The sequence below is a fragment of the Bombina bombina genome, chromosome 3, assembly GCF_027579735.1.
Source record: "Bombina bombina isolate aBomBom1 chromosome 3, aBomBom1.pri, whole genome shotgun sequence".
Taxonomy (NCBI): domain Eukaryota; kingdom Metazoa; phylum Chordata; class Amphibia; order Anura; family Bombinatoridae; genus Bombina; species Bombina bombina.
This window is the reverse complement of record NC_069501.1, coordinates 1075396762-1075421966: the sequence shown is the minus strand read 5'-3', so window position 1 is coordinate 1075421966 and position 25205 is coordinate 1075396762. Positions and strand designations below refer to the sequence as shown.

At 39.0% G+C, this 25205-nt stretch overlaps 1 protein-coding gene across 1 annotated transcript in view; it reads right to left on the bottom strand.

The window, feature by feature from the left end:
• Positions 1-361: 361 nt before the first annotated feature.
• Positions 362-25205, bottom strand: part of MLNR (motilin receptor) — a 67493-nt gene continuing 42649 nt past the window's right edge. The window contains exon 2 of the mRNA XM_053705553.1: positions 362-672. Within this exon, the coding sequence (XP_053561528.1) occupies positions 362-672 (311 nt within the window). The remainder of the gene's footprint in view (positions 673-25205) is intronic.

The following is a 25205-nucleotide window of genomic DNA, read 5'->3' as shown; positions in this document are numbered from 1 at the left end:
TCAATATGCAAAGAAAACCACAGCACTTTGCCAGAAAAGCAATGCAAAGAAATAAGTTTTGTGTCAGGTTACAGGTATACAAATAACTGTAGCTACAGTTGCAGAATGATAACTAACATATCAATACAATATCTATGGGTTGTCTTTGTTTTATTTCATTAGTTATTCATTTTCTTAGTAAAATTAGATTTCTATACTATAGTGTATCAACATGTTTTTTGTAAATCTTGGTAAGACGTGATCATGAAATTGGCACTGCATGTTAATAAATCAATTTTGTTACCTAGGTAATAAATTATAACAATGAAGGAATCAGCAGAACAGGTAAACCATATATTGATTCATCCCAGGCTGTTTACTATCAGTTCAGAGTGATGGATTCATTTTGGATAAATGCACTGATCTCGGTGGCGCCTCCAGTATTTTCCTTGATAATGTTACAGGCCTTTTCATCAGGCCTTTGTCTAAGAAGTTTGTAGGCAGCGGTTCGATATTTCTTGGAGATGAGATTGTAGAGGATCGGGTTAATGGATGCACTCAGGTAAAAAAGCAGCATGGCAACCACATTGAAATACTGTGAAACTTTTACCATCTTGATATCTGAATTCACAAAAATGATCCTTCCAGTGTGAAAAGGAAGCCAGCAGATAATGAAAGCCAAAACGACCAGCACTTAAAGAAAGGAGAAAAATAACAATTCAGTCCCCAAATTAACTATTAATTAAAAAAACTAACAAATAAAAACACAAACAAAGCAATAATAGAGCTGTAATCAAAACAGTATCTAGCACATTTATTATTGAATATCTATTGAAAGTTACATTTGTATTCATGTATTACTTGACTTTCTCTGCAGAATGTCATTTTGGTTATACACTATGGAAAAGCTTGTAGGTTTAAAGGTCATATTTTTACTGGAAAATGTAAATTACTCGTTTTAAGAACAAAGAATGGTATAACTGATATTCATGATGATTTTATATATATATATTACCATGCAAAAGTTTTAGGCAGGTATGAAAAAATGCTTTTATCAATAAACAAAATTCAAAGTGAGTTCACAGAAAACGAATCAATTTAATATCTAGGCCCCTATTTAAGAAAGTCTGGCGGACCTGATCCGACAGTGCGGATCAGGTCCGCCAGACCTCGCTGAATACGGCGAGCAATACTCTCGCCGTATTCAGCATTGCACCAGCAGCTCACAAGAGCTGGTGGTGCAACGCCGCCCACTGCAGACTCTTAGGCAGCCTTAGATGCTTCTGTGTCTTTATGTAATACCCAGGGGCGGACTAACAAGTCGGGCAAATCGGCCCTTGCCCGAGGGCCCTTCATCTAGGGGGGCCCCATCATCCCCATGCATCATACTGTGCAGACTTAGAGCAGGATTTAAATGTAATTTTTCCAACCCAGCTTTTTGGTTGTATGATATTTGTACTGGTGGCAGGCCCTCTAACGTGTGCGGCCGTATTAGTGCAGCCCTGACCTAGCATTTAAATGTATCAGCGTGGACGTGGCTGGAGCGAGGAGACTTGGAGTTGGAGAAGTAAGATGCGTGGCAGTTAGGTAACTGCCTAGTGAGTGACACAGATACAGTTTTTCTCAATACCCTGTGGCTCTGCCTCCTAGCTCCACCTACCGCCAGCCATGCGCACACAATTTTAACTTGGCGGCACTAGCATTTGTGCACTACACTTGCCACATGTGGGTGAAGCTGACTGACTGTGCTGAAGGAAGGAGGACTCAGGACTGACTAAGTTAGCGAGAGAAGGAGCCGGCCGGAAGTAAGCAAAGCAATAGGGATAGGAAACATGCACTAATCTAATGCACCATTGTTTGTGCTGCTCCTATTTATTTTAGGGACTGGAACAATGCTGTAAAGTAACTGCTACAGCCTACACAATAACAGCGTGTCTGTGACTGTGCGTCTTACTTTTTCTAAGGCTGTCTCCTACCTCCCGGATAAGCTGAGCCTGTCACTGCCAGGGATAGCGTGGAGATGTTAAATGGGACCCGGTAAACAATTCTCCTTGAATAACCTAATAGACAGACAGACTCACTCCCTAACATACTAAAATTGCTGAACACAAATTAACTCCCTGGCTCCCAGAAAGGACTGCAGTTTATTCCTAAGCAGTGTATTGCAGCCCTTTTTGGTAGCCATGGGGTTAAATTGTAAATCAGTGATGTCCTATGCTGCAGGGCAGGAGGTCATGAGGGAGAGGAGATCTCCAGTTGAAATTTACAACTCTCCTGCGCAGCGCTTGAAGCAGCAACTATGTGATAGAGGTCAGCCTGAGTTGCTAAAAATACTAAATATACAGGGGGGTAGATATCAACGTGTCTATTTTACCTGTCTTCTCCGGCCCAATATGCCCGCCTAAGCTCACCCCACATCGCCGCTGCGGACCTGCAAAAATTCGCCTAAGTTATCAAAAAAGCTGTCAAAAAGCCGCGCACCAAGTACGGGGCGATGAGCAGCGGACTGTGAGAGTTATCACTCATCCGATCTCGCTGCTCTTCGTTTTTTTTACAGCTTTCTTGCTAGCCTGTCACTAAACACCCACACTAAACTACACTGTTCTACCCCCTATACTGGCGCCCCCGGAGCCCCCCGCAACTAAATAAGGTTGTTAACCCCTAAAACGCTGCTCCTAGACCCCGCCGCAACTCTTATAAATGTATTAACCCCTAAACCGCCACTCCTAGACCCCGCCGCAACTCTTATAAATGTATTAACCCCTAAACCGCCGCTCCTAGACCCCGCCGCAACTCTTATAAATGTATTATCCCCTAAACCGCCGCTCCCGGACACCGCTGCCACCTACATTATACCTAGTAACCCCTATCCTGCCCCCCTATACCGTCGCCCTCTATAATAAAGTTATTAACCCCTATCCTGCTGATCCCGCACCTCGCCGCAACTAAATAAATAGTTTAACCCCTAAACCGCCGCTCCCTGACCCCGCCGCAACCTATATTAAATTTATTAACCCCTATCCTGCCCCCCCTACACCGTCGCCACCTATAATAAATTTATTAACCCCTATCCTGCCCCCCACTACACCGCCGCCACTGTAATAAAATTATTAACCCCTAAACCTAAGTCTAACACTAACCCTAACACCCCCCCTAACTTAAATATTAATTAAATAAATCTAAATAATATTTCTATTATGAACTAAATTAATCCTATTTAAAACTAAATACTTACCTTTAAAATAAACCCTAATATAGCTACAATATAAATAATAATTATATTATAGCTATCTTAGGATTTATTTTTATTTTACAGGCAAATTTCAATTTATTTTAACTAGGTACAATAGCTATTAAATAGTTATTAACTATTTAATAGCTTACCTAGCTAAAATAAAGAGAAATTAACCTGTAAAATAAAAACTAACCTAAGTTACAATTACACCTAACACTATACTATACTTAAATAAATTATTCCTATTTAAAACTAAATACTTACCTGTAAAATAAACCCTAAGATAGCTACAATGTAATTAATAATTACATTGTAGCTATCTTAGGATTTATATTTATTTTACAGGTAACTTTGTATTTATTTTAGCTAGTTAGAATAGTTATTAAATAGTTATTAACTATTGAATAACTACCTAGCTAAAAGAAATACAAAATTACCTGTAAAATAAATCCTAACCTAAGTTACAATTAAACCTAACACTACACTATCATTAAATTAATTAAATACATTAACTGCAAATAACTACAATTAAATACAATTACATAAACTAACTAAAGTACAAAAAATAAAAAAAGCTAAGTTACAAAAAATAAAAAAAATAAGTTACAAATATTTTAAAAATATTACAACAATTTTAAGCTACTTACACCTAATCTAAGCCCCCTAATAAAATAACAAACCCCCCCAAAATAAAAAAATGCCCTACCCTATTCTACATTAAAAAAGTTCAAAGCTCTTTTACCTTACCGGCCCTTAAAAGGGCTTTTTGTGGGGCATGCCCCAAAGAATTCAGCTCTTTTGCCTGTAATAGAAAAATACAACCTCCCCCAACATTAAAACCCACCACCCACATACCCCTAATCTAACCCAAACCCCCCTTAAAATAACCTAACACTAATCTCCTGAAGATCATCCTACCTTGAGTCGTCTTCACTCAGCCGAGCAGCGATGGAACCGAAGAGGAGACCCGGAGCGGCAGAAGTTATCCTCCAAGCGGCGCTGAAGAAATCTTCCATCCGATGAAGTGATCCTCCAAGCGGCGCTGAAGAAGTCTTCCATCCGGGCGATGTCATCTTCCAAGAGGCGCTGAAGAAGTCTTCTATCCGGGCGATGTCATCTTCCAAGCGGGGTCTTCAATCTTCATCCCGCTGTTCCGATCAGCCAATAGAATGCAAGCTCAATCTGATCAGCCAATCGGATTGAACTTGAATCTGATTGGCTGATTTAATCAGCCAATCAGATTTTTCCTACCTTAATTCCGATTGGCTGATAGAATCCTATCAGCCAATTGGAATTAAAGGGACGCCATCTTGGATGACGTCCCTTAAAGGAGCCTTCATTCGTCGGTAGTCCGTCGGTAAAGAAGGATGTTCCGCGTCGGCGGGATGAAGATTGAAGACCCCGCTTGGAAGATGAGGTCGCCCGGATAGAAGACTTCTTCAGCACCTCTTGGAAGATGACATCGCCCGAATAGAAGACTTCTTCAGCGCCTCTTGGAAGATGACATCGCCCGGATGGAAGACTTCTTCAGCGCCGACTGGAGGATCACTTCATCGGATGGAAGATAGATTTCTTCAGCGCCGCTTGGAGGATAACTTCTGCCGCTTCGGGTCTCCTCTTCGGTTCCATCGCTGCTCGGCTGAGTGAAGACGACTCAAGGTAGGATGATCTTCAGGGGATTAGTGTTAGGTTATTTTAAGGGGGGTTTGGGTTAGATTAGGGGTATGTGGGTGGTGGGTTTTAATGTTGGGGGGGTTGTATTTTTCTTTTACAGGCAAAAGAGCTAAATTCTTTGGGGCATGCCCCACAAAAAGCCCTTTTAAGGGCTGGTAAGGTAAAAGAGCTTTTAACTTTTTTAATGCAGAATAGGGTAGGGCATTTTTTTATTTTGGGGGGGTTTGCTATTTTATTAGGGGGCTTAGATTAGGTGTAAGTAGCTTAAAATTGTTGTAATATTTTTAAAATGTTTGTAACATTTTTTTTTTTTTTTGTAACTTAGCTTTTTTTATTTTTTGTACTTTAGTTAGTTTATGTATTTGTATTTAATTGTAGTTATTTGTAGTTAATTTATTTAATTAATTTAATGATAGTGTAGTGTTAGGTTTAATTGTAACTTAGATTAGGATTTATTTTACAGGTAATTTTGTATTTCTTTTAGCTAGGTAGTTATTAAATAGTTAATAACTATTTAATAACTATTCTAACTAGCTAAAATAAATACAAAGTTACCTGTAAAATAAATATAAATCCTAAGATAGCTACAATGTAATTATGAATTACATTGTAGCTATCTTAGGGTTTATTTTAGAGGTAAGTATTTAGTTTAAAATAGGAATAATTTATTTAAGTATAGTGTAGTGTTACGTGTAATTGTAACTTAGGTTAGTTTTTATTTTACAGGTTAATTTCTCCTTATTTTAGCTAGGTAAGCTATTAAATAGTTAATAACTATTTAATAGCTATTGTACCTGGTTAAAATAAATTGAAATTTGCCTGTAAAATAAAAAATAAATCCTAAAATAGCTACAATATAATTATTATTTATATTGTAGCTATATTAGGGTTTATTTTATAGGTAAGTATTTAGTTTTAAATAGGATTAATTTAGTTCATAATAGAAATATTATTTAGATTTATTTAATTAATATTTAAGTTAGGGGGGTGTTAGGGTTAGTGTTAGACTTAGGTTTAGAGGTTAATAAATTTATTACAGTGGCGGCGGTGTAGTGGGGGGCAGGATAGGGGTTAATAAATGTATTATAGGTGGCGACGGTGTAGGGGGGGGCAGGATAGGGGTTACTAGGTATAATGTAGGTGGCGGCGGGGTCAGGGAGCGGCGGTTTAGGGGTTAATATGTATAGAGTAGCTTGCGGTGGGCTCTGGGAGCGGCGGTTTAGGGGTTAATACATATATTATAGTTGCGGTGGTCTCCGGGAGTGGCAGTTTAGGGGTTAATACATATATTATAGTTGCGGTGGGCTCCGGGAGCGGCGGTTTAGGGGTTAATATGTATAGAGTAGCTTGCGGTGGGCTCCGGGAGCGGCGGTTTAGGGGTTAATACATATATTAAAGTTGCGGTGGGCTCCGGGAGCGGCGGTTTAGGGGTTAATACATATATTATAGTTGCGGTGGGCTCCGGGAGCGGCGGTTTAGGGGTTAATATGTATAGAGTAGCTTGCGGTGGGCTCCAGGGGCGGCGGTTTAGGGGGTAATAACTTTATTTAGTTGCGGCGGTGTAGGGGGGACAGATTAGTGGTGTTTAGACTCGGGGTACATGTTAGGGTGTTAGGTGCAGACATCTCCCATAGGAATCAATGGGATGTCTGGCAGCAGCGAACTTGTACTTTTGCTATGGTCAGACTCCCATTGATTCCTATGGGATCCGCCGCCTCCAGGGTGGCAGTTTGAAAACCAGGTACGCTGGGCCGGAAAAGTGCCGAGCGTACCTGCTAGTTTTTTGATAACTAGCAAAAGTAGTCAGATTGTGCCGCACTTGTGTGCGGAACATCTGGAGTGACGTAAGAATCGATCTGTGTCGGACTGAGTCCGGTGGATCGAAGTTTACGTCACAAAATTCTACTTTTGCCGGTCTCTAGCCTTTGATAACTAAGGCGAATCAGCCTCGCCACAAATACGCTGCGGGATTCCAGCGTATTTGAGGTTGACGGCTTGATAACTAGGCCCCACAGTATGTACTGTGGCACAATGCACAAAGAAGGTTTTTACTCAGATTATTAATACACTTCCACCGTTATGGACATTTTAAATGAGGTGGACTGGACCTCAAGTTTAGATTAAGAAAAAGTCCCAAAAGTATTTAAAAAAAATATATTACCATGCATGTCCCTGCATATATGTGTATGTCTGCCTATATCTGTGTGTGCATGTGTTGGTGCCTATCTATGTGTGTGTATCTCTGAGTATGTATGTGTGTGTGTATGTGTCTCTGTGTATGTGTGTGTGCGTGTGTATCTCTGTGTATGTGTGTGTGTGTATCTGTGTGTGTATGTGTATGGATGTGTGTGTCTGTGTATGGATATGTGTGTATTTCTGTGTATGTATGTATGTGTGTGTGTATCTCTGTGTATTTATGTTTGTGTGAGGTAGGTAGGTGGAGCAAAGAGTAGGTGGGGGGCCCTGCCACACTTTTGCCCGGGGCCTGGTTGCTCTCAGTCCACCCCTGGTAATACCATAAACTTTCAGGACTCTTTGTTCTTTTTTACACTAAAGATAGTGCTTAATGATTTTGGCTGTATGTTTGTGAATGTTGTTATGCTGCAGAATAAGTTTGGGGCCAATCAGATGCCTCACTGATGGTACGGCATGATGGATAAGCATCTGCCTGTACTTCTCAGCATTGAGGAGACCATTAATTCTGACCAAAACCCCAACTCCATTTGCAGAAATTCAGCCCAAAACTTGCAAGGAACCTCCATCATGCTTCACTTTTGCCTGTAGACATACATTCTGGTGTTGCTCTCCATCCCTTCGTGCATAGTTGAGTTTCTTGAACTTGTTTGAATGTCGGACATATAGATATTTGGCTGCAAGTCTTCCATGAATTCTGACCAGACTTCTCCAGATAACGGATTGTTCTACCAGGGACTCACTGTTTTTGTCCAAATCTGAGCTTCTGGACATCCTCTGATTGTGAAGGGAAGTAAGCATGACTTGTCTTTTATCTGCTGCACTGTTTTCTTGGCCAACTAAACTGTACTTACCATTGCTGTTTCTTTGTGCTTCCTCAGAAGAGCTTGAACAGCATATCTGGAAACCCTTGCCTGCCTTAAAATCTCTACCTCGGAGACAACTTGCATCAGTAAGCTCTCTCCCAGGCAGAAATTTTAAGTCTTGTTGCTGTACTCTGTCTTGTAATGGTGAATGAGTTTTGACATTAAAAACAACCTCACATTCGGCTAGATTACGAGTTTTGCACTATACCGGGTGCGTAAATAACACAATAAAATGAGCGATACCACACTTTTCATAGCCCTGCCATTACGAGTTACTGAAAAACCTCCTTGTGCTGAGCGTTATAGTGCGTGAAGCTCCATACCGCACAAAAGCCAAGGGCTGAGTTTATGTGCTCGTGCATGCTTTCCCCCATAGACATCAATGGGGAGGGAGTGTTAGAAAAAAAACTAACACCTGCGACCGCGGAATGGCAAATCGCTGTTACGCAACACCCTAACATAAACACCCCTAGTCCTCTGCCCCCCCGACATCGCTAACACTAAATAAAGTGATTAACCCCTAAATCACTGCCCCCGCATTGCTAACACCTAAATAATCCTTTTAACCCCTAAACCGCCGGCCCCCTACATCGCTACTACTACAATAAAACTATTAATCCCTAAACCACCACCTCCCAACATCGCCAACACCTAAATAAAGTTATTAACCCCTAATCCGCTGCTCCCCGATATTGCCAAAGCTAAATAAAGTGATTAACCGCTAATCTGGCGCTCCCCGACTAAATAAACCTATTAACTCCTAAACCACCGGCCCTCCACATCTCAACTAATAAATAAACATATTAACCCCTAAACCGCCAGCCCCCACATCGCAAAACACTAAATGAATCTATTAACCCCTAAACCTAACACCCCTTAACTTTAAATTAAAAATTACAATATATCTATCTTAAAATAAATAAAAACTTACCTGTGAAATAAAAAAACAACTAACATTAAACTATAAATTAACCTGAAATTACTATTCTAATAAAATAACAAAAACTACCATCTTCATCCAGGCAGCGAGAATTCTTCATCGGCGACATCTTCCTCCATTGCAGGATCATCTTTTATCTACATCCCGGTGGTGCGAAGCTGTGGAGGCATGGAGCGGAGCTGTCCAGGTCCGGCGATGACATCCAGCGTGGAGCGTCCTCTTCATACGATCAATGGCGGAATGGCTTGTGTCGGCATAGGCTGTAATGTAAGCATTTAAGATGGATCGCACAACCTGTAATTCAGCGCTATGGAAAAGCCTGCACTCATTTTTTGAGTGCAGGATGGACGTTGCGTTACAGGCTAAAATTATTGTGGTATAGCTATACCACTGCAACTCAAATATGCGTTACCGGCCATTTTATGCGCAATGGCCAATTTTTCAGCGGAATAGCCGTACCGCATAACTCGTCATCTATTGTTAGAGAGTTTGGCTGTTCCGCACCCAGTTTTATTCCTCCTACACAGCGGTTCCACAGCGGTTCCAGGTTATGATTGTATTTCAACCTACATATTAAATTGATAATCATTAGCACCTGTTTAGTAAAATTGTTTAATCATGCACCTGACTATATGCCTATAAAATCACTGACTTTGTGCAGGTGTAGAAGAATTTATTTTTTGAAGACTATCGACTAGATTACGAGTCTTGCGTTAGCCTTAAAAAGCAGCATTGAGAGGTCCCAACACAGCCTTTTAACGCCCGCTGGTATTACGAGTCAGGCAGGTACAAGTGTACCGCTCACTTTTCTTCTGCGACTCAAGCTTACCGCAAATCCCCTTACATAAATTGCGTATTCTATCTTTTCAATGGGACTTGCCTAACACCGGTATTATGAGTCTTGTAAGAAGTGAGCGGTAGACCCTCTCCTGTCAAGACTCCTACCGCATTTAAAAGTCAGTAGTTAAGAGTTTTATGGGCTAACGCCGTAACATAAAACTCTTAACTAAAGTGCTAAGTACACTAACAACCATAAACTACCTATTAACCCCTAAACCGAGCCCCCCCCCACATCGGAAACACTTAAATGAAAAGTTTAACCCCTAATCTGCCAACCGGACATCGCCGCCACTTTAATAAATATATTAACCCCTAAACTGCCGCACTTCCGCCTCGCAAACACGTTACATTTTATTAACCCCTAATCTGCCGTCCCTAACATCGCCGACACCTACCTACATTTATTGACCCCTAATCTGCCACCCCCAACGTTGCCGCTACTATATTAAAGGTATTAACCCCTAAACCTAAGTCTAAACCTAACCCTAACACCCCCCCCAACTTAAATATAATTTAAAATAATCTAAATAAAATTTCTACAATTAAATAAATTATTCCTGTTTAAAACTAAATACTTAACTGTAAAATAAACCCTAAGATAGCTACAACATAACTAATAGTTGCATTGTAGCTATCTCAGGGTTTATTTTTTATTTTACAGGCAACTTTGTATTTATTTTAACTAGGTACAATAGTTATTAAATAGTTATTAAATATTTAATAACTACCTTGTTAAAATAAAAACAAATTTACATGTAAAATAAATCCTAACCTAAGTTACAATTACACCTAACACTACAATATCATTTAATTAATTACCTAAACTACCTACAATTAATTACAATTAAATTAAATAAACTACAAGTTCGAAAAACAACAAACACTAAATTACAGAAAATAAAAAAATAATTACAATTTTTTAAAACTAATTACACCTACTCTAATCCCCCTAATAAAATAAAAAAGCCCCCCAAAATAATAAAAATCCCTACCCTATACTAAATTACAAATAGCCCTTAAAAGGGCCTTTTGCGGGGCATTGCCCCAAAGTAATCAGCTCTTTTACCTGTAAAAAAAAATACAATACCCCACCACATTAAAACCCACCACCCACACACCCAACCCTACTCTAAAACCCACCCAATCCCCCCTTAATAAAACCTAACACTACCCCCTTGAAGATCACCCTACCTTGAGCCATCTTCACCCAGCCGGGCACAAGTGGTCCTCCAGAGGGGCAGAAGTCTTCATCCGATCCGGGCAGAAAAGGACCTCCAGACGGGCAGAAGGCTTCATCCAGGCGGCATCTTCTAAATGACATAATTTAAAGGAACCTTCATTCATCGCTTGGACTTCGTTTGATGAGGATGCTCCGCGTCGGCTGGATTGAAGATGGACCTGCTCCGCTCCGGATGGATGAAGATAGAAGATGCCGCCTGGATGAAGCCTTCTGCCCATCTGGAGGTCCTCTTCTGCCCGGATCAGATGAAGACTTCTGCCCCTCTGGAGGACCACTTGTGCCCGGCTGGGTGAAGACGGCTCAAGGTAGGGTTATCTTCAAGGGGGTAGTGTTAGGTTTTATTAAGGGGGGATTGGGTGGGTTTTAGAGTAGGGTTGGGTGTTTACTATCAATAAATTAATTAAATACAATACCTACAAATAAATACAATTAAATAAACTAACTAAAGTACAAAAAATAAAAAAGAACTAAGTTACAAAAAATAAAAAAATATTTACAAACATTAGAAAAATATTACAACAATTTTAAGCTAATTACACCTACTCTAAGCCCCCTAATAAAATAACAAAGCCCCCCAAAATAAAAAAATGCCCTACCCTATTCTAAAATTAAAATAGAAAAGCTCCTTACCAGCCCATAAAAGGGCCTTTTGCGGGGCATGCCCCAAAGAATTCAGCTCTTTTGCCTGGAAAAAAAAACATACAATACCCCCCCCAACATTACAACCCACCACCCACATACCCCTAATCTAACCCAAACCCCCCTTAAATAAACCTAAGACTAAGCCCCTGAAGATCTTCCTACCTTATCTTCACCACGCCGAGTATCACCGATCCGTCCAGGCTCCGATGTCTTGATCCAAGCCCAAGCGGGGGCTGAAGACGTCCATCTTCCGGCTGAAGTCTTGATCCAAGCGGCGGCTGAAGAAGTCCATCCTCCGGCTGAAGTCTTCATCCTATCCGGGCAGAAGAGGAGATCCGGACCGGTAGACATCTTCATCCAAGCGGCATCTTCTATCTTCTTCCATCCGATGACGAGCGGCTCCATCTTTAAGACCTCCGGCGCGGATCCATCGTCTTCTTCTGACGTCCTAAAACAGAATGAAGGTTCCTTTAAGGGACGTCATCCAAGATGGCGTCCCTCGAATTCCGATTGGCTGATAGGATTCTATCAGCCAATCGGAATTAAGGTAGGAAAATTCTGATTGGCTGATGGAATCAGCCAATCAGATTCAAGTTCAATCCGATTGGCTGATCCAATCAGCCAATCAGATTGAGCTCGCATTCTATTGGCTGTTCCGATACAGGTAACTATTAAATAGTTATTAACTATTTAATAGCTATTGTACCTGGTTAAAATAAATACAAAGTTGCCTGTAAAATAAATATTAATCCTAAAATATCTACAATATAATTATAATTTATATTGTAGCTATATTAGGATTTATTTTACAGTTAAGTATTTAGCTTTAAATAGGAATAATTTATTTAATAAGAGTTAATTTATTTCATTAGATTAAAATTATATTTAACTTAGGGGGGTGTTAGGGTTAGGGTTAGACTTAGCTTTAGGTATTAATACATTTATTAGAGTAGCGGTGAGGTCCGGTCGGCAGATTAGGGGTTAATAATTGTAGGTAGGTGGAGGCGACGTTGGGGGCAGCAGATTAGGGGTTAATAAATATAATATAGGGGTCGGCGGTGTTAGGGGCAGCAGATTAGGGGTACATAGGGGTAATGTAGGTGACGGCGGTGTGCGGTCGGCAGATTAGGGGTTAAAAAAAATTAGAGTGGCGGCGATGTGGGGGGACCTCGGTTTAGGGGTACATAGGTAGTTTATGGGTGTTAGTGTACTTTAGAGCACAGTAGTTAAGAGCTTTATGAACCGGCGTTAGCCCAGAAAGCTCTTAACTCCTGGCTTTTTGCTGCGGCTGGAGTTTTGTCGTTAGATTTCTAACGCTCACTTCAGCCACGACTCTAAATACCGGCGTTAGAAAGATCCCATTGAAAAGATAGGATACGCAAATGGCATAGGGGGATCTGCGGTATGGAAAAATCGCGGCTGGAAAGTGAGCGTTAGACCCTTTCCTGACTGACTCTAAATACCAGCGGTAGCCCAAAACCAGCGTTAGGAGCCTCTAACGCTGGTTTTGACGGCTAACGCCAAACTCTAAATCTAGGCGTATGATTACTAAAAATAAAAACCCTAACATTACAAAAAAATTAAACTACAATTACAAAAAATAGTAAACACTAAAATTACAAAAATAAAAATAAAAAACTACTATTACAAAAAAAACAATCAAAATTATCCAAAATAATAATACTTATTCCAATTCTAATACCCCATTTAAAAAATAAAAACCCACCCCAAAATAAAAAAACCCTAATCTATAATAAATCACCAATAGCCCTTAAAGGGACAGTCTAGACCCAATACTTATTTATTGTTACATACCAGACAAGTATCTTGCAACAGGTTCCACATCTATAAGCTTGTAAGAAGAACATGACATTTTTAAATAATTGTCGTTTGTTAACAGCCTAAAATGGCCACTATGCTCCGCCCACAGCTTTCTTCTTGTCCAGTTAGCCATTTTCTTGTTTGACAGTTTGGCAGTGCACGTTTAATATTTTTCAGTTATCTATTTCAAATAAAACGTGCAGTTTTTTTACTTCAGCCAGAAATACAGGGGACATTTATTAAACGCGGACCAGCATCAGTTCCTACAACTAGTAATAGTTATTGTGGCTTTCTAGTGTTAGTTCTGTTTGCTTTTTACTTGTGAATTTTTTCTTCTGCGAGTGATTATTATAATATAAATAATCTTTGCAATCTTGTGGTAAGAAAATGCATTTTCTTCAATTATTGATTTATGTTATTCTTAATAAAGTCTTATGAAGTTTAGTTCCTTATTACTTATGATTAATTATTGTTATATGGCGATTTACCACCCTCATGGAGCTTCTTTTAGCACAATAATGCTTTTTATAGAGAATAACTTTCCAGAAGTATATCAGTCTGATCCTGCCTAACAAAGTTAGTCCAGCCCCAAAATACCAGGTAATCCCAATCTGAACAAGGAACATGGCAACCCCAGACGATCGTTCCATTAACAATGGTTCAAACAATTATTAATTAAAACAAATGCTTTAAATTCTAGTAAAAAGTTCTAATGCGACAGGTTTTTGTATTTGCTCTACTGCATGCTTCTATGTGTTTGACACCCACTAAGGGGTTAATTGTTTAGTTAAAGGGACAGTCAACCCAAATTTTCAAATATGTAATTCCTATAAAGTTGCTAACGGTGTTTAGTTTGCACTGTAGCCTAATGTATTAGCCTAAATCGTTTATAAGCATTTCTACTTACTTGTTTCTTCTTTGCAGTTTAAAATGGCTGCCTGCCCCCTCCCATATTTCGTCATCATGATCCTCAGGTTGCTCAGTCTCCAGCTCTAAGTCGGCTACTTCTCGTAATTCCACGCTCCTCTTTTTTTGCGCATGCGCATTGCGCCGCTAACAGGTGTGCACGTCTGTCAGTGAGCAGCTGTGTTTAGTGCCGTCTCTTGTTTATTGCAGGGTTGGAGCTGGAGCATACGAGCAGGTGGTGATCAAGCACTAACAAATACACTACAGGGTATTCTGGTGCAGGATCCACCCTGGATTGTCGCAGAACCACAAAACTGTGTCCCAGTGGGAATTTGTGACATCCAGAGTGGCACTGCCCTGATTGGAACTTTGACAGCTCCGTAGAGGAGTTTTAGATCAGATGGGCTCTCTGTCCTGTTAGAAAAGGGCAACACTCATTTTTCTGGACGGGACGTGATCTGAGTTGTAACACAGTAATATTGCTCCAGTGGGCGACGCAATGCACACAACTTCCTGTTACACTGGGCTTCCTGAGATAATCACTAATAATCTTACAAACCAGGGTCTTAATTTCAGGGTGCTGCTTTTATTTATTTTTTAATATTACTTGGGGACCATATACACAATCATTAAATTCAGATGTCCAGGAAAGCCATATTCTGCCTGAGGAACATCTCCGTTTGGTACCTTAATATGTCATTCCTGCATCGTGCAGAACATAACTTGCTATGGGGTAGTATTTGTGACAGCCCTGCATGACACTGGCAACTTGCACACTCTGGCACGGCCCTCTGTAGCTTATTCAGCTAATGCAAGAATCGTATCTCACTCTAATTGTATCACATACACCTACAGTATTGGACAATAAGTGATAGATTTTGTACCTTAACTAACTGGGGCGAATGGGTGTATGTGATACAATTAGAGTGAGGTAAAAGATATGAAAGGTATCTCCAAAGGGGATTCCTATTTAGTCGTAATGTATACCAATTTATTTTAGCAGATACAAGGGTGTAGTCATATCTCCAATTGGGGGGGAACATCCTTTGGGGATATGACAACATACTACAGTGATCATACTATATTCACAAGACATGTTGTATTCGAATGGCTCATGTTACGATATTTGCTCTTGACGTAAACAGTAAACATTGACAGATCGTTTTTTCCTCATTCTTACGTGAGAGCACACATCGCAATCTTAAAAGACATCCTATACATTTTATTTGAACGATTCAAGAGTGGTGCTGTCCACGTTAAGCTAAAATAGTGCTTCTGCACAGGCTCCGCAAGGTTGATACGATTGGCTATTTAACAAATTGTTATGCCTTCACCTGATTGGTGAAGCCATTAACACCCCCGTAATCACATGTAGAGGAATGAACCAATACTTGCCACAAATAGGCGGCGTTGGAAAACACTTACTGACACTGGGAATGCTCCATTGGTTGCAGAATCTCTCATTTGAGCCGGCAACGGATATTTATGAACTAGTGGTTCAAACTGCTGCAAGAATCGTATCTCACTCTAATTGTATCACATACACCCATTCGCCCCAGTTAGTTAAGGTACAAAATCTATCACTTATTGTCCAATACTGTAGGTGTATGTGATACAATTAGAGTGAGATACGATTCTTGCATTAGCTGAATAAGCTACAGAGGGCCGTGCCAGAGTGTGCAAGTTGCCAGTGTCACGCTGGGCTGTCACAAATACTACCCCATAGCAAGTTATGTTCTGCACGATGCAGGAATTACATATTAAGGTACCAAACGGAGATGTTCCTCAGGCAGAATATGGCTTTCCTGGACATCTGAATTTAATGATTGTGTATATGGTCCCCAAGTAATATAAAAAAATAAATAAAAGCAGCACCCTGAAATTAAGACCCTGGTTTGTAAGATTATTAGTGATTATCTCAGGAAGCCCAGTGTAACAGGAAGTTGTGTGCATTGCGTCGCCCACTGGAGCAATATTACTGTGTTACAACTCAGATCACGTCCCATCCAGAAAAATGAGTGTTGCCCTTTTCTAACAGGACAGAGAGCCCATCTGATCTAAAACTCCTCTACGGAGCTGTCAAAGTTCCAATCAGGGCAGTGCCACTCTGGATGTCACAAATTCCCACTGGGACACAGTTTTGTGGTTCTGCGACAATCCAGGGTGGATCCTGCACCAGAATACCCTGTAGTGTATTTGTTAGTGCTTGATCACCACCTGCTCGTATGCTCCAGCTCCAACCCTGCAATAAACAAGAGACGGCACTAAACACAGCTGCTCACTGACAGACGTGCACACCTGTTAGCGGCGCAATGCGCATGCGCAAAAAAACAGGAGCGTGGAATTACGAGAAGTAGCCGACTTAGAGCTGGAGACTGAGCAACCTGAGGATCATGATGACGAAATATGGGAGGGGGCAGGCAGCCATTTTAAACTGCAAAGAAGAAACAAGTAAGTAGAAATGCTTATAAACAATTTAGGCTAATACATTAGGCTACAGTGCAAACTAAACACCGTTAGCAACTTTATAGGAATTACATATTTGAAAATTTGGGTTGACTGTCCCTTTAAAGTCGGGTTTAGCGTGGCAACGCCCAAGGAAAGGGATTAGCAGTTACACGCAATACTATCCATGAATGGCTCAGGAGTGGAAGTACATTGCCACTGCAAAGCAGATTTCAACTTTGTGTTTAACCCATTTATAGAGTTCAATATAGTGGCACTCAATAGAGCAAACAATTAAATTTAATCTTGCTGTGTTTTTTTTTTTTTTTAATTCACAATGTGTTCTTCAACGAGAAGCAGTATATCTCAAAGGCTTGGAATATAAAAATGCCTAGCCAAAGATATTGCGAGGAAGGAGCTGTGAGAGATATCAGCCACTGTCAGTCATACAGAAGAGGAGGATTCAAGACTACTGTGATAGATTTAAGGCAAATCTTAGCATATACGGGCCCCAGTACAGTCCATATTTATACATACACAATATCTTTGGCTAGGCATTTTTATTTTCCGAGCCTTTGAGATATGTGTGTATATATATATATATATATATATATATACTGTATATACTGTATATATATATATATATATATATATATATATATATAACACACAGAAAGTCCAGCACTTACAAGCTTTGGACGTAAGAAATATATATAGAGGACAGCGCCAAAAGTAAAATAAAGAATACAGGCTCACTTCAGGAAGGAACGATAGCCTAACTAAATGGTTCTAGTTTATATAGAATCAGTATATAGGTGAAGGAACGCCTCCAACAGAGGCTTAAAGGGACATGAAACCCAAACAATTTCTTTCAGGATTCAGGTAGAGAATACAATTTTAAACAACTTTCTAATTTACTTCTATTATCTAATCTGTTTTATTCTCTTGGTATCATTTGTTGAAGGAGCAGCAATGCACTACTGGTTTCTAACTAAACACATGGGTGAGCCAATGACAATCAGTTTATATATGCAGCGACCAATCAACAGCTAGAACCTAGGTTCTCTGCTGCACATGAACTTGCCTAGATAAACATTTCAGCAGGATAACAGGAGAAAGAAGCAAATTAAATAATAGAATTAAATTGGAAAGTTGTTTGAAATTGTATTCTCTATCTGAATCATGAAAGAAAAATGTTGGGTTTCATGTCCCTTTAAGTATACTTAAGTAGAAGATTCAACACTATTATTGGGTGTTGCGTTATATCACAAGAGTAGTTAAGAAATTAAAACAGTATCCTAGTATAAGAGATAATACGAAGAATAATAATGCTGATAGAAAATTACTCAATGTGACACAATTATATTAGTTGAGTGGGTAAACAAAAGATACTAGAAAGTATAACAATATAGCCAACGTTGCTAAAATATGTTGCTAAAATATATATAGCAGAATAGCAGGAGTATTTAGCAATGTGTATTATGATAACAAAGTTACAATTTTAACTGCGACTTTATTATATGCAATGGTAGAACAGCTTAGGTGTTTAAAAAATATATATTTAATAAAATGCGAAAAAAATTAAGCTAATGGTATATAACATCAAAAAAATTGAACACTGATAATAAACAAATATTACTATGGTCGTATATTAGAACCTAAAACAAAAACGAGATTGGCTTATCTTAAAAAGTGTACATAAAAAATATGTGCACAGGGGATATGCGAATATCCAAAGAGATTAGCTAAAAAGAGGTGAAAAAATATATTAGTGAAGTGTCCCAAAGTTAATGAAGAATATATATAAGATGTCCAAAAAAAATCCGAATTTGGTGTCCCAGATGAGGGAAGTGTGGTCGGATCCAAAGTGAAATCTGAGTTTGCGGACAAAAAGTGGAGATAAGTGCAGTCCGTTTCTTATTATGGGTCCAATAAAAGGTAACCTGTAAAGAAAAAGAACAGAGGGCTGCACAAAACAAACACAATAATAACATACAATTGAAAATGTGCTCACCGTATTAAAGAAAAACTTGGGCTGGTACGTCGTTCTCAAAAGCGGTCTACGCGTTTCAGCCTGCAACAAGGCCTTTATCAAGACTATACCAGCTAAGAGTGTTCTCAATATTTAAAAGCTTGTTTAACCAATACCGTGTGAGGGGGGGGGGGGTGTCATCATTCCATGTCATTACGTATCACACAATACCTGGCGTGTTTATAACTTATACAAGTAGTTGGGTTTATTCAAATTTGAATACAGGTTTAGAACAGGCATTTGTATATCAGAATAAAAGATTGTTCAAAAGCAATACAATTATATATTAATATAGCTTTATTGGACCCATACTAAGAACTATTCGTTGCACTTTGGATATCCCATTCATTTTTTCACCCCTGAAACGGACTGCACTTATTTCCACTTTTTGTCCACAAACTCACATTTCACTTAGGATCCGACCACACTTCCCTCATCTGGGACACCAAATTCTGAATTATTTTTTTGGACATCTTGAAGTATATATATTCTTCATTAACTTTGGGACACTTCACTAATATATTTTTCCACCTCTTTTTATAGCTAATCTCTTTTGATATTCACATATCCCCTGTGCACATATTTTTCATGTACACATTTTAAGATTGGCCAATCTCATTTTTGTTTTAGGTTCTAATATACAACCATAGTAATATCTGTTTATTATCAGTGTTCATTTTTTTTGATGTTATATACCTGTCAGGTTGTCATCCTCTCTATGTATACAACATAACAAACTTGTCTCACTTTAGGACCCAGCAGCTTACTCTCAACAGCTTTATAAGGCTCACCTACCTTATTCTCATTGCTTAGTATTGGAGACAGATAGTATCCTTACAGCCATCCTCTACCTGAAGAGCTATTTTACAAGCTCCCTCTTGATCCAGCTTATTTTGTGAACGCTGTTCACAAAGCACCTACTGCTTCATCCTCACAACCTCCACGCCTCACTCTGAGCTGCAGCATTCTCCTTCTTGCAATGGCCGCAACTTACACTTAAGTTTATACCGGTAAGAACATCTGCTACATGTATACATTTCTTGTGGAAAGTGTTAAGCTGCCATATATGAACTTATAAGCGCTTGGATAAAAATATATGCATATATTACAAGGACTGTTATCAGAATCTCTGCAAACAATCTCTCTAAATTTAAAATCCATTTTGTGCACACTACAAAAAGCACTCTTGGCGCTTCATTATAGTTAAGCTGACAGCTTGTAATATTTCTTAGATATAAAGGGCTGTTATAACTACTCTATTTCAGACTGCAGTTTTCAGTAATACTGATTTTGGTTTTGTATTTCACATTTGAACTGTTTGCTAGTTTTCCTGCCACACCTATTCAGTGTATCAATATACACATGTGGTGGCTATAGGAACTACTAACAAACGCCTTCAATATATTATATCCTGCTGTATGGTTTTATGGACTCAACTATGCTGCCAGATTTCTCTATGCTGCGTCCATTAACCACCTCAGCAACATACACAACTTTATCTAGCTAAATCCCAGCAGTTGTGGTTCACTTGTCTAACATGGCCCAAACATTCTAAATTCTTTTAGAGATATTAAGGTTGAGCCTGACAATACCATTAGCTTAATTTTTTTCGCATTTTATTAAATATGTATATTTTAAACACCTAAGCTGTTCTACCATTGCATATAATAAAGTCGCAGTTAAAATTGTAACTTTAGAAAGAAGGAGACACAGAGGCGCCAACATGGCCTAGTAACGTCTATACACTAGAGAAACAATATGGAGTAGAATGATACTCACAAACATAAAGCACCCAAAGGTGCCAATCACGCAGACTGGATCAATTAGCAGTGGTCCAGCTCACTGAATGCTCACAGGAAAAACAGCTCAGAAGAAAAACAGCAGGCAGCAAACAGAAATCCTATTCCTGTGAGTGACATGAGACAATATCCATAGCCTAGTACAGTTTGGGTATGCAAAATGTACAATTATTGGTCAGGCTTACAGAAAGCAGCGCACCCCCAGGTGCAATAGAGGCAAGATGGAACCTCTCAGTCGCCCAGCAGACTGTGCTCAGGAATAGATGGCGTCCGTTCACCAGCCACACGGTATAGATCCAAGAGATAAGTCCAAAATAAATGCAGCAAGTGTATCAGATAAAAGAATATATTTATTAAAAACAAAGCAACGCATTTCTCAGCCCACAAGGGCTGTTTTCTCAGGCTAAACAATAAAAATATAACATTGATACACTTGCTATATACACTTACAAACCATATCATTGGTTAATTGATGCACCCACCCTCTTTCCTAAACCTAATTAATCAATGTACACCTGTTGGTAACCTCTTGTATACTAGCAGAAAAACAGCTGATGGTAAATGTTGCTATTTGTATCAGCAATGTTATTGATAAAACAACATACTAGCACCATTCATTTTATAAAAGAGGGCATGGCCCTAACTACTAAATAAAATAATTAATTAGATGTTCTACAAACTACCTCAATCTAAAAATAGTATATATAATTTAAAACCATAAAATTGGGCCTAAAAAATCAATTTTATATTGGCTATAGGTGTAATATGCCCTTTGGCCTAGTGAAACTGGTCGTCATGGCAACATTGGCCTTATCTGATTCTATTATGGAATCATAGCGAATCTTTAATGATCTTCATAAGTTATGTATAATAGTGCTAAATCTGACAAATACCGTTCAAATGTGAAGAAAATATTTGCAGGTCGCGACTCATGACATAACCCATGACGTCAGGGGTGTGTGTAAATACGAAAGGTCAATGGTGTGCCAGGTGATTTGTGTCTCTAAAGGGGCGTGTATGTAAACGTTGTCAATGGCGTCAGGATAGTGCGTGTCTGGACCTGCCTAATGTCCAATGTTGCTCTAAGGGGGTGTGTACACTGACGTGTGTCCATGATGTAAAATATATCATGTGTGATGAGCTCCGTGCATCCACTAATACCAGGACAAGAATATAATGGAGACATCAGCATATAACCAATATACCATAAAATAACTATTAACGTAGAGATCCAGAATCAGGACTGGTCGTGATAAGATGGTGTCAGCTATTCCTAACGTCTGTGTTACCAAGTGGACGTTGATAACACAGAGGCCAAGACTGTATGTGATGACAATAGAAAAAAAGATAACTAGTGTAATGAATGGAAATGTGCTCAAAAAGGGACTATTGTGATGTGTATGGCCATGCTCAAAGGGTACCTGGTGCAATTGTGAATGATAAAATAGAGTACGTGAACTCATGATGTAACAAGTGATGATATAAATAATATAGGATAAATGCTAACACATACCCATGTAGCCAAAACTTGGAAATACTAATCAGACCAATATGGTGGGCATATCCAATAATGGAAGGGGCATATAAACATTACTGAATAATAATAAAAAGTGTTGTTCAATAAAAACAAAAATCTGGGGGTGGTGTAACACAAATATGATACAGATACTAATGATTACATAGATAATAGGGTAAATGTGATACAGGACATAATGAGAACAATTGTTAGACATGTCCTAATATGAATGATATGTGTATGGGTGTCTACCTAGTTAGGGGGATGTAACAGGGCATCAAATTCCCCTACAGTGGTAATAAAGGGGTGTATAGCCCCTAATGGTGAAGGTGAATAAACAATGAATAAATCTGTAAGAAAAAGGGGTGAAATATTAGTGTATTCAATGCGTGACTGCCTGGTGTAAAAGTGCTCATATTATTATCCATTGATATTTGGCCACTTAGTGATTGGCAAATAGGCTTGTAAATGTATCTCAAGTCGCATAAATGGCCCTAAAAATGGACACAATAAATACCTATATATACCTTTATCTGGAAGTTTCCTACTACTAAGAAAAAAAGGATATAATGATAATTGTAGTATAAAATATACATAATTCTAGTGTGCCCCATCCCTACAATGACCCTAAAGAATTACTTAAATATGTGTGTGTGTGTATATCTAAAAGAATAAAGTAATATAATTCAATATCAAGTGTCACCAATATTAATATTTGAGATTCCCTCGGTGACAGCTGTATATGTTTTATCTCTCCAAAATGGGAGGAGCTATATCTCCAAACCGATCAATTTGAAATTCCCTCTGTAACAACTGTGTATTTTTTATCTCTCCAAAATGGGAGGGGCTATGTCTCAATCAGACCAAATACCTGTGAGCCCAGTCAGTGGTCCAGAGTGGAGATCTTGTATACATCTGAATGTGATGTATGATATTATCTTATCTTTATATAGCTGAGAAGTGGTGTGGAGTATAATTGGTGAAAAATAGTGGACTTAATGTATACCCAAACAAAAACTGCTAACAAGGATACACCGGATGACAACCAATATCTTGTCTCCAAATATAATTCAATAATGGAATGTTTGAACTAGTTTTAGATGAATGCTGCCAAGTCAAGATGTTCATTCCGACCATTAGGCTGAAGAGTCTGTAATTTAGTGACCCAATAGCATTCACGTCTCCTAAGGGTCATAAATGCATTGGCTTGGGTTCTAGGCACATGTTCAATAGGCAATATTCTCATGGGGTTCTTTTGTGTCCCATGGGCATTTTGGCAGTGTCTTGAGACACTGTGACTTTTGGATTTATTTTTAATATTAGTGGAGTGTTCGCCCCATCTCTTTTTTACTTTGCGACATGTGCGGCCCACATATTGGATCCCACATTTGCAATTTAGCAGATAGACCACGAAAGTGGACTCGCAGGTCATGGAGTTTTTAATAAAAAATGATTCACCCATTGTCTGAGAAGTAAATGTGGATATATGGTGTGAGATGTAAGAACACATGCCACAATGTTTCTTAGATTGAGGTAGTTTGTAGAACATCTAATTAATTATTTTATTTAGTAGTTAGGGCCATGCCCTCTTTTATAAAATGAATGGTGCTAGTATGTTGTTTTATCAATGACATTGCTGATACAAATAGCAACATTTACCATCAGCTGTTTTTCTGCTAGTATAGAAGAGGTTACAAACAGGTGTACATTGATTAATTAGGTAAAGGGAAGAGGGTGGGTGCATCAATTAACCAATGATATGGTTTGTAAGTGTATATAGCAAGTGTATCAATGTTATATTTTTATTGTTTAGCCTGAGGAAACAGCCCTTGTGGGCTGAGAAACGCATTGCTTTATTTTTAATAGATATATTCTTTTATTTGATACACTTGCTGCATTTATTTTGGACTTATCTCTTGGATCTATACCGTGTGGCTGGTGAACGGACACCATCTATTCCTGAGCACAGTCTGCTGGGCGACAGAGAGGTTCCAGCTTGCCTCTATTGCACCTGGGGGTGCGCTGCTTTCTGTAAGCCTGACCAATAATTGTACATTTTGCATACCCAGACTGTACGAAGCTATGGATATTGTCTTATGTCACTCACAGGAATAGGATTTCTGTTTGCTGCCTGCTGTTTTTCTTCTGAGCATCTCTCCTGTGAGCATTCAGTGAGCTGGACCACTGCTAATTGAACCAGTCTGCGTGATTGGCACCTTTGGGTGCTTTATGTTTGTGAGTATCATTCTAATCCAAATTGTTTCTCTAGTGTATAGACGTTACTAGGCCATGTTGGCGCCTCTGTGTCTCCTTCTTTCTAGATTCATCATCACCAGGGACTGACCATCCTTCTGGCAGAGTGCTGCCCTCCATTGGATGTTGGATTATAAGGACTTTGTATTGTATTGTATTTCATTTTATGCTGTTTATCATACCCTTGTTGAGGTCTTGTGGTAGCTCACACCAATGTGATAGGTGTTTCAATATATTGCTTTTGGGTTTTATTTCTATCAAGATTTGTTTGGAGGAAGCGCCCCCTATGGGAATAGTGTTTTTTGTATTTCCATAATACACGTTGCTATATACTCCTGCTATATATATTTTAGCAACATATTTTAGCAACGTTGGCTATATTGTTACACATTCTAGTATCTTTTGTTTACCCGTTCAATTAATATAATTGTGTCACATTGAGTCATTTTCTATCAGCATTATTATTCTTCGTATTATCTCTTATACTAGGATACTGTTTTAATTTCTTAACTACTCTTGTGATATAACACAACACCTAATAATAGTGATGAATCTTCCACTTAAGTATATATACTTAAGCCTGTTGGAGGCTCTCCTTCACCTGCATACTGATTCTATACTCACGTACAAGCTCTCAGCTAAGATTAAAAGCAAAAATGAAAGGGTTAGTTACTGCATCTGGCTAAATGGGACAAGCCCAGTTACCACGTCAATGTTCCTTCCAAAACCTGGGACCCTAAAACAGCCACACAATGCAAGCTCTCAATCCAACAAAACTCAAAACAAGTAAAGGGTGCACAGGCTTATGTAATCATCCTAGACAT